General features: G+C 42.5%; 1 protein-coding gene across 2 annotated transcripts in view; it reads left to right on the forward strand.

Moving 5' to 3' along the window:
• Positions 1 to 12166, forward strand: part of FHL5 (four and a half LIM domains 5) — a 29160-nt gene extending 16994 nt beyond the window's left edge. For both annotated transcript variants that reach the window (XM_033143456.1, XM_033143457.1), the window contains exons 4-6: positions 4772 to 4941; positions 6106 to 6292; positions 11654 to 12166. In XM_033143456.1, coding sequence (XP_032999347.1) covers positions 4772 to 4941; positions 6106 to 6292; positions 11654 to 11805 — 509 coding nt within the window. In that variant the 3' untranslated portion in view covers positions 11806 to 12166. The remainder of the gene's footprint in view (positions 1 to 4771; positions 4942 to 6105; positions 6293 to 11653) is intronic.
• The last annotated feature ends 4072 nt before the right edge of the window (positions 12167 to 16238 follow it).

The following is a 16238-nucleotide window of genomic DNA, read 5'->3' on the forward strand; positions in this document are numbered from 1 at the left end:
ACATTTTTTCCCTCCAAAAATGCTTTTGGGTGTTGTGCTATTCCACTTGTGACACAAATAGACATCGGGATCCCATAGCCTGGCTGTTTCCTGTGGCAAGGTTTCCTTATTCAGAATCACAAAACCTTCGTTGTGCCTCCAAAACATTATTTTTTTACCTTAAATTATGAGCATGCCTTTCAGCCACAAAATGGAGTCCCAGGGAACCACTGGCAGATTCTTTCTCAACTTTTCTGTTTTTGAGCAGCATTTTCAATTACCTCAGTTGAGGTCAGTTGAGCCACCCATCTCACACATGGCTTGTGGCTCTATTTTATAAAACTGATCCATTCCCCATTGCACTTCCTCCAGAAGAAAAGTTGTGGGGACTCTGGATCCTATCCACCAGCTCTGACAATTGTGAGTAACAGGTGCTCTGCCACAGTTCTTTATTCAGCCAGAGCATAGGCAGCAATCAGCAATTCCTGCCATGTAGAGTAGGAGTACAAATTCAGGCTTGCATCTGAGACTGAAAAATTGTCACTGAATAATTCAGATCCATTCAAAGCCAGGATGCTGGCCAGGTGTCCAAAATGGAAATAGAAATTTTAATTATGTACTGAATTGCCAGATTTGCATAGAATTTTGCCTATGCAAAAATATTAGACGGATGCCCTAGTGCAGGGGTAGCCAAGGTGGTGCCCTCTGGAATGGTTGGTTGCTTGTAAGTCACTTTGGGTTGCCTTGGGCAAGATAAAGAAACTAACAAATTTAATTAACAACAACCAAACAATAGATGTTGTGAACAACTCCTGTCATCAAAGACCATTTGCCATGTTGCTGGGGCTGATGGGATTTGTAGTCCAAAAACATCTGGAGAATACCACATTGTCTTGGCTGCCCCACAGTAGTAGATCATGCTATGATAATTATTTGTAACATGTCCCAAAATAGCAATTTCTTTGTTACATAACTACAGTATTTTGTGGTGGTGCTACAAGGTTGCATCTGGAGAGAGTGAATGTTTTCTAGCAGATGGACACTGAAACATTCTGCTATATATATAAGCTAGCACTATTATCCAAACAACTGGCCCTAATTTCTGATTATTTTGTCTAATAACATGCCAAGTTATATGTTCAAGGTATTGATTATCTATAGAACAATTCAGAAATCCGATTCGCAAATCAATCCGCCTTACTAAAATTAACAAATAAATGTTAACACATTTGGCAAGATTTCCTCAGCATAGGAAACAAGTGTGACAGATCCAATGTTTTAAATTTTAATATGCTGGACTCTAGTAGCAGTCACACAATTAAATTGGTCTGCTTAATGTTAAATCTGTCTAAGCTGTACTTATGGTTCCTTCTGAATAAATTGGAAGACCAATGTGACTGTGGTGGAATCTATATGCATATATTAAAATAATGTGAAAATGCTTCTTTTTTTAAAAAAAAAAAAAAGTGTTTTGAAAAATATATTAAATTTGCCATAAGCTCACCATCGCTATCTAGTGTCAGATTTGTATAGTGCACTTAAAACACATTTAAAACGTTATATTTGCAGCTGTATAGCTGAGTCCTGTGAGTTGATTTAGGAATGGGATTTGGCAGCTGAATTTAGAAAACTATGGTTGAAGGTATGAAACACTGATAGTGGTAGGTTGCTAGTTTCTTTTAATTCAAGCAGCCTATTCAGATGCAATCAGAAGGGTCACAGAGACAGTGGGCAGTGCAAAGATGTGAGACCCAAGCTGCATGTGACACCATAAAGTCTGGCATAGAACCATCACTAGATTTCACAACCTTTCAAAATTTTATTGAGGTACCCGTATATCCACACACACACACACACACACACACATACACCCATGAGCCCGATACCAGCCTCAGGGGAACATCTAGATTGGGGATGTGGTGTAGGGACAAATGACTAAGACCCCTCCACCTACCCTTTGCCACTTCTCCAGTAAACCCCAGAGAACCGCCACAACTACTAAAAATAAATGCAGGGAGGTTTGGTCTCCTGCATTCTTTGTTGCTTGGTTCTGATACAGAGATGCGATGGCAAACTTATTTTTAGCTGCTTGTATCACAGCAGAGTTTTATTTCAGATTATTGCATATATACAGCAATTTTCCTCTACCACTTATAGTCAACTAAAAAAAATGGAGGATAATAGGCTTGCTAAAAATTGTTTACTGGTACAGGTAAAGTACAGTAATGAACTAATTTGTAGACCCAACATAAAGCTAAAATGGAATAATGCAGTATTGACACTTTCCAGCATAAGATACAAGAGTCTTGAAAAAGTGCTCAATTCACACAGGCACTGACTATATGAGTTTTATACTTCCCAGGACTTGGAGCTGATTAGAATCTCATTGTTATCATTATACTTACCCTATATCCAATTACCACTTGTACGAAACAGCTATTTTCCTGAACTGCATTCCTCCTCTCTGTGTAAAGCTTCCCCTGTGCTGCGCTTTCAAACCATGCTATTTCAAGTCCTTGAAGAGGAGGTGTTGGAAAGTCCCGGTTAACTAATGTCTTTGCATTTGTAAGGCTTAGTCAATTGAAAATATTTTCCATTAAGTGCTACAGTATTCCATTTATGCTAGACTTAGAAAACAGCTCAGGGTTAGAAAAACTAGCTGCAAAATGTTGATGATTTACTTAAGCTCCTGCAGGATACCTATGGACTGTGGCTGACGTCAAGTTCCTGTAGCTTCAAACACCTGTGGTGCACTTGAGCCGGAATAAGCAGTAATGCGTACATAGACTTAGAAGAAAAATTGCTGAAAGAAATATGGCAAACTGCAGAGACCTCCACATGTATAATTATATCTTTCCCTATCAGAAGGTCATTTCCCTCCCTATATCTTATTTTTATGTCCTTTGTTTTTTTTTTTTTATAAGAATTTATTGACATTTTTACTTATAACAACATACAACCTTAACCGCACCTACATTTATACACATACAAAACAAATACAATTACACATCTATTACAAAAATTGCCATGATTTTTCTTCTTAATTAGACATCTCAAAAAAAAAAATTCTTTTTCCAATCTTGACAGTTGACTTCCCCTGCCTTTTCACCTTCGAGTTTATATCCATAATCTACTTTTTAACCTCTTCATTTAAAAAATTAAACTTAATTATATATATAAAGTAAAACATTCATCTTGATCTTCATCTTAATCTTAATCGTCTTAATCTATAAACTTAAACCACTTAAATTGACTTTATTTATACTACATCCTCATCAATCCTCACAAATCGTCCTCATCAAATCTATCTCTTCTATCCTTTGAACTGCTGCTAATAACATAAAAACTTGAAATATCTCTTTTCATGTTCAAACAAATAATAAAACAAACTATTGTTGACAGTGTTCACCCTCCAATTTCAAAATACCATAACAGATTGCTTTAGATTTTACTTAATACTTCACCCCACACCCCCTCTGTCCATTCTTCTTCTCCTGATGGCATCAGCACTGAACTTCCATGCAACTTCCCTCTCCCAACGTCCACAGATCCAGGCACAGTCCAAAGCTCTCCTTGCCACGAGCTCCGAGGTATCCAACTCTCCCTCTCTCAGCTTCTCCGGTTCTTTGTAGCATTCCTTTTCTTCTTGTAAATACCTTAATTCTCTGTCCCTGGCCCCCGAGCTCACACCTCGGGGACTGGATATAGCAAATCTTGACATCGCCTTGGAACTGCCACCCCCAACAAGCGAATTTCTTCTCCGAAGTAGCTCATTCATTTCTTCCCATCTTTCCATCCATCCTCTCAGCTCTTTGACAAGATTTTCTTCCATAGTGTCAAAAGTTTTGTTAGCCTCCTCTGTGGGCAGTTGGTTCCATTTCAGACCCCCACACAAGACTTTAACTTTTCTGTAAATTAGTTCCACCTTCAAGGCAGTGAGCCTTTGTTCATCTGTTAGTCCAGAGTTCAATACCAGTTCAAGGACGAAACCCAGCATACTGGCAGAGGAGGAGGAAGTGGGTATCATATTTCTTCTCCTGTCTCTTTGTTCGTCGCCATTTTCCTAAGCTGGAGCGCAAACACCGCAACTTTAAATAGAGATATTTTCCGCTAGTTAGCTTCCCAAGAAAAAAGTTTGCCAGTCTCATGTATCGATTTTAGATACTTTATAACCAGTTCTGTGGCAGCAATCCCTCAAATTGGTTAATTTCTTAGGCTCGAAGGGAGGGAGGCAGGCTGCCTTTCTCCTTCCCCCCGGATCGTTCCAAAAACCCGATTTCTGCCAAGATTATTTACTCACGACCACCGGGTTCCTTTAGCTCCATTCTTCACAGGTAGAACTTAGACGCTCACCGCGGGCTTTGCCGCCGCATTTGCATCCCGGTTGGGGCATATCCCCGTAAGCCCGGCTCCGTTGTCCCTTCACCCCCACTCCCCCTTTACAGGGGGGCAGGGGAAGGGTTCGGAGCCTCCGCGGGCGCAGCCGGGGAGCCCAGGGTGCGGGACGCTCTTCCCGCACCCCAACCGGAGCCGCGCGCTGCGGTAGCGCGGCTCCTAACCCCCGGGATGGACAACCCCCGGGATGTCCTTTGATTAGTTTTCAGATGGCCATTTCACTTTGACATTAAAACTTGAATTTAACCACGAGTTTCTGTGCTTGGCTGAACTGGGGCTGTTGTGCTATAATTGATAATGTAGAAATAATGTCCTAACCATACTGTTTTAGCACAGTTTTTAATACAGCATTTCCAGCCGGCCAATAATCTGTCAGGTTTCATGATTGGTTTTGCAGGTTCTCGCAAAATGGAGTTTAAAGGAAGTTGTTGGCACGAAGCTTGCTTTGTTTGCCAACACTGTCGGCAACCGCTAGGGACAAAGCCTTTGATTACCAAGGACAACGACAATTATTGTGTGCCTTGTTTTGAGAAGCAATTTGCTCAGTGTTGTTACTCCTGCAAAAAGGTAACGAAGCAAATGAAAAAATACTGGGGCAGCGGGGGTGGAGAGATAGGTAATCACAATGAACTACACTGTCCATCGCACAAACAGGGGGTTGTCATTTGTCCACAAAGGAGAAGCAGACACTCTTGGTGACAGCAGCCACCCTCTGGAATGCACTCCTTCAGATAATTCATGAGATCATAATTACTTTCAAACCCCTCTTCATATTAAGCAAGCATAGCGTTTGTTAACAAACAAAGAAAAAATAAATTATTTCTTACAATGACCCTGATGCAAACATCCTCAGCTTTGACAGAATTCACTGCCAAGAGACGGGAGGAAGCAGATACTCTGATCCTGTTTCCATTGTCAAAATTACACGCAGTGAACAGGTGTGCAGAAGGTAAATGCTAATAGCACCAACAATGCATTCAATAGTGCATTTTACATTTCAGGAGCACCATATGGGATACAAGATGGGTGCCCCCCCCAAATCATCGTTTAGTGCAGCATTTCCCAACTTTGGGTCCCAACATCAGACCCAGTGGGATGTTGAAAGTTGTAGTCAACAACATTGGAGGACACAAGGTTGGGAAAGGCTAATCTAGCAGGCACAGGTGTGTCATTATTGGGAATAAGTCCCATTTGACACAATTAGACTTCTGAGGGGACATATATGGGACTGTACCGTTAGAGAGATAATAATATTAAGGCTTCAGTCCTAAGACCACTTATTAGGAAGTGAACTCCATTGGACACAGTGGGACTTCTGATTGGCATACATTGGATTGTCTTGAAGTACGCTTCAGCTGTCCATCCACCCATGCGATTCCACAATATAACACCAAGCCAGTGCCCTTCTGTTTATGTATGCTTCTAAAAATCATAATGCTGCATTTCCTTTACAACCATCAGCTGTTTCTGTAGGAACAGTCTCAGAGCCAACCCTGTTGGACATTAGTAATAAAAAGGGAAACAATTTGTCTGAGCATGTGTAGAGTCCCTTTCCCCCTTGTTACAGAGACCCGGAGTGACATTTTCCTTCATTTTCCTTGACCATTGATATTCAGCATCTCTCTCTTTTTATAAATTAACCAAGGAAGTGTGGTGCTTATTGACCTTTGGTTTTGTACTTAATGCCCAAGTTCAGCATCTGGCTACAAATGCTCCTTTATCATCCAATAGGTGATAACTGCTGGTGGTGTGACCTATCATGACCAGCCGTGGCACAAAGAATGCTTTCTGTGTACTGGATGTGAGAAGCAGCTGGCAGGGCAGCGGTTCATTTCCAAGGATGAACACCCCTACTGCCTTGAGTGTTTCAGCAGGCGCTATGCAAAGAAGTGTGTGGCCTGTACCAAGCCTATTACAGGTAACTGTTGGCTATCCAACCGACAAAATACAGTCCATATTTTGATGTCCTTATGGCAGAAGCGAGCCTCGTATAATCATTGGCAGCATTTGTGCTCATTATTTTAGCATTGCTGATGGCCAAAATTATTTATGGAGAATTGGAGAGGTAGTACTATTACTGCAGGACATGTACCGGTATATGATCATGAGAAAGTGGCCCTGTTTCCACAATTCTTGAGCTGTAATCAGATTCAGGCTCAAACTAAATGTTACGGTACATAACAAAATATTGGCCACATGCCTAGTTCCCTCTTTCGTCTCCGTAAGATCTTGCATAATTTATTTGCTATCACAGCACCCTGGTTCATATCCAATGCTGCTGTTCTCTGGTGCATGTAGCAGAATTTCCCCCTTCTCCCCTTTCCCCCGCAGCTCCCTGAATACTCCAAAAATCTGTCCCATGAGATTAGAGGACCCCCTGGAGCAGATTTTGAAGGTGCTTAGAAGAGGAGGAGCAGAAGTCCCATTACACAAGCATAATTCCATGCAAGCAGTGCTGAATACAGTGGTACCTCAGGTTACAGACTCTGCTAACCCAGAAATAATACCTCGGGTTAAGAACTTTGCTTCAGGATAAGAACAGAAATTGTGCTCTGGTGGCGCAGCGGCAGCAGGAGGCCCCATTAGCTAAAGTGGTGCTTCAGGTTAAGAACAGTTTCAGGTTAAGAACGGACCTCCAGAACGAATTAAGTTCTTAACCCAAAGTACCACCAGTGGTACCTGTCAGGGTAGAGTTAGAAAAAGAGTTACAATGTTCACAGAGGCAAGGGTTAAGTTATGACTCCAACTCGGGGGAAGGAAGGTACAAGCCAGTCCTCACTAGGGGGTTAGAAAAAGAGCGGGAAAAGCCTTTTGAGAGTTGCTGGTCAGGGGAGAAGCAGAGCTCAGAAGGCATCTGAACTGAATGACTCTGTGGAGGGATAGTTGAAGTTAAGAACTATTTATTAATACTGCTTGTGAATTCTTAATAAAAATTATAAAAGACCAAGAGACGTTTGTGTGGTAATGTGAAGAGGAATCGACCAGCCTTGACAGTACCTCAAGTTACAAACGCTTCAGGTTACGAACTCCGCTAACCTGGAAGAGTTACCTCGAGTTGAGAACCTTCCCCCAGGATGAGAACAGAAATCGTGTGCCGGCGGCGCAGCAGCAGCAGCAAGAGGCCCCATTAGCAAAAGCACGCCTATAGTTAAGAACAGTTTCAGGTTAAGAAGGGACCTCTGGAACAAATTAAGTTCATAACTAGAGGTACCACTGTACTTTTAAGCTGCTCCACAATTTTTATGCAGGTAAAATATGTATGCCACAGAGCAAAACATTGGATGGCCCCCAACCCCTTGATGGCTCTCTAGCCGTATTGTGCCAAAATCCATCCTCCAGTTTTTCCAAATTTTTCTTCCTCTGTGAAAGACGTTTCCAATTTTCTGCTTCACTGGCAAGGAATTTTAGCGGGTGCTGGGTTGAGTTTACCATATTGTCATGTGGTGGTCACAGTGTGTGCAGTCTCCCTGATTGCTTGTACTGCCTGGTCCAAAAAAATCTTGTTGTGAATGGAACCACTTCCACTGCATTTCACCACTCTAAAGCAATCTGTTCTGAAGAACTGAAATTATTCACTTATTTTTAATAGTCTTTGAGACACTTGCAGTAAGCAAACTGCAAGAGTATACTTGCCAAAGCAAACATTTGTGATTTAGAACATAATGCTGGTCTCCTTCTAATTAAATACAAATCAATGGTGCATTCTAAGTATTGATTTCTATTTCCACTCTTATATATTGGGTCCATTTGCAATAGCATCATCCAGCAAAGCAAGGTGATATGCATACCACTGGTGGAGGAAGAGGAGTGCGGGGGGAGCGTACCGCCCCCGGCAGTGCAATCCCAGCAGAGTGCCATCGCGGCTGCTCCCCCACCCGCGCTGGGTGCCATGCCCCCACAGGCGGTGCATCACACCCCCAGGATACGTGCCATGCCTCTGTGGGCGGCGTACCCCACCACCAGGACGCACGCCAGCCCCTCCCCCGTCTGCTCTCCGCCCCCCGATGTCGGAGCATGAAGCTCCACCACTGATCCACACTCCCAGAAAAGACATTCAAGCAAGTTCTTATTTTAGCATTTTAAACAGCTGAGTACTACATTATTTTTGGTGGAATATATTCCCTGCATATAGCTAGAATGATAGAATGGACTGTAGTCTAAAAATATATATTACTGATTGAATATTCAGAAGATTGCCAATTTGCCCTTGGTTTCAGACATCTGTGAGACACCAGAAAGAACAAACAAAATGTTGAACATCCCCTCCCCACCAAAGAATTAGAACTTATTGATGGATTCCAGTGCAGGGGGGGGGGATGCCAGCTCCAAGGCCAGCATAGTCCCTCTCCTCAAAAAATGAAAAATCTGTAGGCATATCTGAGGAATAAGCAGGCTTTGGTTCTAATTAACTCCCAGAAATCCCCTTTTAAGTTTTGAGCTTTCCACCATTACACCAAGGACTGCGGATCTCCCCCACTCCACAGGAAATCTCCTAGTCACCCTTCCCAGGAGTTTAGGGTTGCTCCCTAACCCTTTTAAAGGCTTTCTAATTACATGCAGTTATCTCCCTCATTCTTGACCTTTTCTCCCTCTCTGCCCCACCAAACACCCTTTGCCCTTTTAGTTTTGTTCTTATTGTATTCACTTTAACTGCAAATAGATAGATGATAGATAGATGGATGGATAGATGGATGGATGGATGGATGGATAGATAGATAGATAGATGATAGATAGATAGATAGATAGATAGATAGATAGATAGATAGATAGATAGATAACTAGTGAAAAAACGATTTATTCACCCCGGGCCTTTGGGAACTGAGTGGCCAGGGACCCACCAATTGTAAATGTTAGATTGTAATTTGAGTACAGTAGTTGATGGTTTTAGATTTTTTTATGGCACTGTGAAGCATTTAGTGATGATGAGATGATGTTAATTATATTTCATGCTGCTCTGGGCTCCTAGTTGGGAGAAGGAGCAATATAAAAATCAAATGAATAAACAAACTAAAAAAAACAAACTAAAAATAAACTCACAAGATGGTTATGGAGGATAAAAATGAAGAGGAAACTGCCTATGTTACTGTGAACATCTTGGGGAAAGGTCAGATCCAAGATGAGTTCTTTAGAAGGGTCCAAGTTCAGTGGTAGGGGATCTGTCTTACATGCAGAAGGGCCAAGGTTCAATCCCAAGCATCTCCAGATAGGGCTTGGAAGGACACCTTGCCTAAAACTCTGGCGAGCCAATCATTATAGACAATATTGAACCAGATGGACCAATGGCCTGATTCAGTGTAAGGCAGCTCCCTGCGTTCCCACGTTCCTGTGAGAATAGCAACACCAATGCAGTTACCATGGTAAGTAAGTGGCGGCTCTGAACATGGCCTTGTTTACATCCACATTTTGGGTCAAAGAGTATGAGTGCAATAGGAAAGGCATCTGTTCCCAGCCTCTGAAAATCAAAATAACCAACAATATATACAACTGTTTAAAGCAAAGCTAAATGTACTGTAAATGAGTCGTCCTCCCCTTTCTAATCTCCAGTACACACAAACACATTAGACAGAAGCTGGAATTGTTTTTAAGGGTGCCATAGTAAGAGTTCATCCACTTCCTGAGCATGTGATCTGGAGAACCCTAGCATTGCCAAGCATCCTATGAAACTCTGGCTGGCAGGTGTGTCTGTTATTCTCTCTGCAGTGAAAGAGATAGAAGGCATTTTCTGTGTGTCATGCTTGAATCATTTAGCCTCACCTTCATATTCCCAGAATTGAAGAACAGATCTTGCCAGAAATAGAAACACTGCTTTCAAAATTTGTGTTTAAATGGCTTATAATTAAATGTTTGGCAAACACACAGAGGCTATTTAAAAGTACTCTAAGACCATTAGCTGGATCCTTTTAAAAACAAATTGAATGACCTCTTGTCCCAGTTCTGAGGGGTAACACTGCCAATTAATTACTGATCCCATCATCCAAAGAAAGAAACAAAATTTGTGGGAAATTCAATCAGCCATAACCTTTCTCTCTATTGCATATGTGAGTTCACACATACATACACACACATACACACACACACACCAGACCCTGGAATTTCTTCTACATGCATAATTAATTGCAAGCAATTAAGCACCACCTTTCCACAGCTCCATAAAAATGTGCTTTTTAGGCCAATTTACTTTTATGTGTTAGATTTATAATTCACAATATCCAACAAATATGGTGGACTGTTAAATCCATAGTATGATAAGGCTATGAGTATTGAACTAGGTGAGCCTTAGTTTTGATCCAGTAGGACTCTTCTTATCTTCTTACGTATACAAAACAGTGTGTACCTGTGAATGTGCATCCTGCATTAAAATGGACAAGGCAGCTCAGGGAAGCTGTCTTAAATGTGCACATTGTTGGTCCCATAGTAGCCATTTCTGACTCTCAGAAATATATACCGTATTGGCCCAAATATATACCTCACTTCTTTTTCCCCCAATTCCAACCATGAAAAGTTCAAGTGTGGCTTAAACTCGTGGCCTTACAAAAATTGGCTATAACAATATCGCTGCCGAAACAGTGGTAAAGCGGAATGGGTGTGAGTTCCTGCAGAATTTTAAGGGAGCGGCTTATATTCGGGCCAATATGGTAGCTGTGTCAGCATCTATTGTTGTAGTACATGTGAAAACATGGACCCTTCAGTGAATTGAGGGTGGCCCTAGACACTTGGCTGCCTGAGGTGGAATTACAAATGGTGTCCCTACCCCCAACCAGGCCAAGACGCATAGTTCCTAAGACCCATCAAATTATTTTGGTGCCATGAGACAGAGACTATTAAAAGCATTGTCTCCATACCTGGTAGTAAAGAATACAACAAGAATATTAAGTATCTGATATTTTGCTGCATTTTCATCACAGCTTTTTCATCACAAGTCAATTGCATGAGGACACCTCACTCTACCTAATGGTAGGACGGGCCCTGAATGAATCACACGTGTTCATTGATCCAATTTTCTCCAGTTTCCATATATCAGGATAACTGAGGGTTTTATTTAATCTGGGAGCCCTCAGTGAACATGACATAACAAGGGGTGAGAGAGTCTTATTTAGATTCTTAGATGGAACAAATTTGCCTCAGTGTATGGCAGCTTCACTTCACTAAGCTCAGGTTTTAACATTTATTAAAGGAAGAGGGAAGGGACTTTGCTTATTAGAGCATAAGCTACTGCCTTAGTGTTCTGCTAAAAGGCACTCACAGCCCCACTTTTCATCTCCATGTTTTCTCTTCATAGCTCTCGGCGAAGCCAAATTTATCTCATTTGAGGATCGCCAGTGGCACAGTGACTGCTTTAAGTGTGGGAAATGTTCCAGCTCACTGGTGGGAAAGGGATTCCTAACCCAACAAGATGAGATCCTCTGCTGCAAGTGCGGGAGCACCGCATAGCTCACAAGACCTGAAAGTAAACCTTGTTAATTTCCATGCGCTTTAAGTATCACATGCATAATTGCTCAGTGGTCAAAAATCTGTCTAACAAGTATAATTATTGTTCAGTTGTGCAAATTGCTTCCTGACAGCATTTCTGACACAGCTGGCAGACGTCCCTTTCATCCTGTATAACCACTTTAAATAACAGGGTTTCTGCTAGGAAACAGTTATAAAGATATATTAACCTGAAAGCATGAGTTTGATTGTTTAACTGGTTGGTTGGTTGGATGGATGGTTCCTTGTAGTAGAGTGCACTCTACTGTTGGGAGTGCAAGAGTGTGCAAGCTTGCAACACAGACCAATACTATGCTCAAATCTTAATAAAAGGAACATACATGACAGCTCCATTGAAGAAACCAAAATGAGACTTTTCCGACAGCACAGTGTTTATCACTGTCTGTGACCCTTTCTATGCATATGTAGGTCAGCAATGAAAGGTGCTGTCAAACAGCAACAAAGTCGTGTGAGGAAAGTAATGGGGATGCTCTGTTTTATTTTGCTGCTCCTAGAGGTGCTTTTCCATCTTACATTACAAAAATGAGTGCCGCGCTAAACATGACATTGGAGCTCCTGGTGTTTTTAAATTTGTGTTCAAAAAGTCACATTGGCTGCCTTGATTTGGATGAGAAATATATGGAGATTTAACCATATATTCCTTAACACAGATCTTGCAGGTACCCATATGGAGTACAGGAATTTTGCTGTCAGAGGCAAAGAACAAGATGGTACCTCTCTTCCCAATCCATGTGCAGAAATCACCTCATTGGACTAGCCAATAAATCTTACTTTAACACTGCTGACATGATAATGGCCACCAGCATCATCCTAGTTTAGGGGAACCAGAACATACACAGCTCTATCCTCCAACAGAGAAGAATAGCAGTCTAGGAAGGACAACCAAGTGGATGTCACAGCTGCTCCCATGCACACTTGCCTAAGAGTAGTTGAAGTAGAAGCAGGTCTCTTTACATGTTTCTCAGTATGAGGCACAGAAAGGTCTCTGCTTTCCATAAATGGCAACACATTTGACATGTGGGTTTGAAGAGAAGGGAGTTGGAGAAAGCATTATAGCACTGTACCTTCCTATACAGAGCCCAATTCACAGCCTACTCTCAGCATGCTGAAGGGCTGGGTTGTATGCCCTTTCTACAACAGGGTGGAAGCCATGTGGAAGCACCCTAGGTCTTTTGCTTCAGTTAATATTGCAGATATCAATATTTTGCAGCATGAAGCAACTGGATGCATAAAAACTGATTCCTTTTAGAATAAAACATTGTCCAGACCCATTAGATATTATCCAAAGCTTTACTTGAAGAACTCCTTCAAGCAAGGTTTGTTTGTGCCAGAACTGGCATCCTTCTGTCCGTGGAGGTGAAGGTGATGCCAATTCTAGATCAGCTTCCAATTTACTCTCAGTTGCCTCCCCCAAAGAAAGAAGCTCCTCCCTAGCAGGAAGAGGCAGCTCCTCAGTACCAGGTGTTGGGGTGACTAGGGGTGTTGGACTCCACTGCCAACCCAGTTTGCCTCACCCCTGGATCTAGCTCTCTATTCCTGGGCTTGGACATTTCTTGGGGTCCCAATTTCACCTTCCCCATCCTGCTAGGACATTCCTTGGTGTCATCCAGCTCCAACTCCCTAAGCTCCTCCCATTGCTCCCCAGGATCCAACCATCCTGCCTGTGACATCTCCACAGGCCTCATGCCAGTCACTGCCAATCAGTGTTGACAACACTGAGATGGATAGACCAATAATATGACTCAGTACAGCACTGCTTTCAATGCTCCTGTGTTCCTAACTGAGAGCATGGTGTGCTGCCATCAAAAGGTCAGGGTTGCTCAGCCCACTCATATGACCAGCATTATTTTTCTTAGCTGTATGTAGCAGAATTCCAGCTCCATCAATAGTGCTGCTTCTTCCCCTTTGCCACTTCCAAAGCCACCCATCTCTGCGTTCTCCCCCACTTGCCTTCTCCTGCCTGCTTTTCATTTCTCTTACATTCCGCACCTTCCTCTTTACATGGCTAAAGCTGTCAAAAATAGAACTAGGTTGCGAGGCCTAAAAATAAATATCATGAATAGAGGCGCAAGGATTTTTCAGGAACGAATGCTCCGGTAAATGCCAAGTGGTTTGAACGATCTTAAAATAAAAATCAGAGCTAACCTGAAGTGCTTGTTTTGTATCACCCCTCGCCTAAACTTCTGGGAGGGGGAGAGCAGGATGAAAAGCAGACTTGTAGAACATCTATGAAAGTGAAGCCAATTTGATGTGTATTTCTCAGATTCTTAAGGAGGTTCCAGTTAAGTACCAAAACCATGCATGTCTGTTCTAGGTGACAAAATATAGAGGTTTTGATTTTTAGCAGACGCTAGTAGATATATTTATGTATAATTGAACTGATTCTGATGTGCATCTGTAATCCTGCCCATAGGCACAATTTAAAGGTGGGTGCTGTGGTGGTGGCAGTGGGGGCATGATGGGGGTGGGTGTCCTGCATAGAAGAAGTCATAGCATATGGGAATAGCCTCTTCTTTTCCTATTATTTCATCTGTTGAGTTCCATAAAATGTAAACAATAGGTGGCATTATCACTTAATTCTCTTTTTGGAAACCCTAGCTTAGTTCTCATTGGTGTCATCAGGGCAGGACTTTGAGGCAGGCGCTCATTCAGCAGAATGAGCAGTTGGGCTTCCAAATGCGGCAGGACCACCTCCCCAAATGTTGAAGGAAGTCAAGTGAATGCACGCTATCTTTTAAACTGGGGAGAGGAGTCCTAAGGCCATTACACCCAGAATTCAAAATTGCCCGACTGCAGCACCGACCCTACAACAATAGTTCTCTGGCCGGCATGTAGGACCAAGCAATGGCAAGACCCGTTGCTGAATAGCAGGGCATCTGCTTTGCATGCATAAGGTCTCAAGCACAATCCCTGGCATATCCAGGTTGGGCTGGGGGGGGGGGACCCTGCTTGAAACCCTGGAGATCCTCTGCCAGCCAGTGTAGACAATATTGAGCTAGATGGACCAGGAGCCGGCTGCTGTGTAAGGCAGCTTCCTATGACAAAACCAAGCATCACCACTGCAAGCTGCTCAGATGCAATTAGCATCTCCTGGAGGAGAGGCAGGTGTGCCTGGCTGGGGAAGAAAACAGGTTGATTTGGGCAGTGCTTCTCCCTCTTCTTTTTCCTATGTCTTGTGCCATTTGACTCACCAATGCCCATCCTGGAGTTCTCTCTCTCTCTCTCTCTGTCTTTTTCTCCAGTGGCTTTCCACTGGAGTAGGGATAGTACAAGCCCTGTGAGAGGCAATGAACAAGCAGAAGGAGCAGAGGGAACAGGCCCTTAATAAATCTGTTCTTTAATGCGTTATAATGCCATTGCAACAAATGGACTGCGGTATACATAACTGGGTACAGAAGTGCACTCTTCAGATTCTGCCTTTCAGTCACTAGGTGGCGCAACATCGCTGCTGTCCATGCCTGGAGAGTCCTTAATATCTTATTTCATCAGTGTTGTATCAGAAGAAAGCTGATAGGAGAAAGGAAACAAAGAAGAAAGAAAGAAAATTAACTTCATAGAAGAATAAATAGGCACACTGTTGACTTCAGCACTGCTAATATTGATTTATGCCAGCTGTGTGACTGGCCTGATGACGTTATTTTAAAAAAAATCCAACCAGCGTGTTTCAATATTATGCAATTTATCACATGGATTGAAGAACATCCCTCATAATTCATCTGCTGCTAATACAGCGTGACTGGGTACTATGGAAACTGATACACAAAACTCTTGAAAGTGTATCTGATTCTATCAGGGTTCATACTGTCATCTCGGCAGGTATTTAAAATGAATGCACAGCCCTTATCTGTTTTCCGCACCCATAGCAGGAGACATTGAGGTGGAAAGTATTGGTGTGATCTGGCGAGCCTCGTTCACACAACAAACAGGGAGCACCCAATAAGCAGGGGAGGGGGGGTGATTGACAGCTCAGTGGCATACCCACCTTCCTCCAAGAGTCTCCATGCGTTCAGCTAAAAAATCTGTACAGAATTGACAAACGTAAGCTTTGTGTTCATGATCAGGGCCATTTAGAAAGATCCTACCCCTGGTCAAGTTGTATGTGCAGAGTCTCTTGCAAATCTTGATGTGAATGTGCAGAGGTCACACGCAACATCATTTAAATGAAACAGATGAAATCCAAAGAGAAAAGAAACTGATAACTCACCAGTTAAAGTTAACAAAAACATCACATAATATGGCAATATAGAAGCAGAGGGCTTACCGTATATACCCGAGTATAAGCCTACCCGAATATAAACCGAGGCACCTAATTTGCCTACAAAAACCTGGGAAAGCTTATTGACTCGAGTATAAGCCGGTTCACCTTTGCCGCTGTG

The sequence above is a fragment of the Lacerta agilis genome, chromosome 3 (genome assembly GCF_009819535.1).
Source record: "Lacerta agilis isolate rLacAgi1 chromosome 3, rLacAgi1.pri, whole genome shotgun sequence".
NCBI classification, from domain to species: domain Eukaryota; kingdom Metazoa; phylum Chordata; class Lepidosauria; order Squamata; family Lacertidae; genus Lacerta; species Lacerta agilis.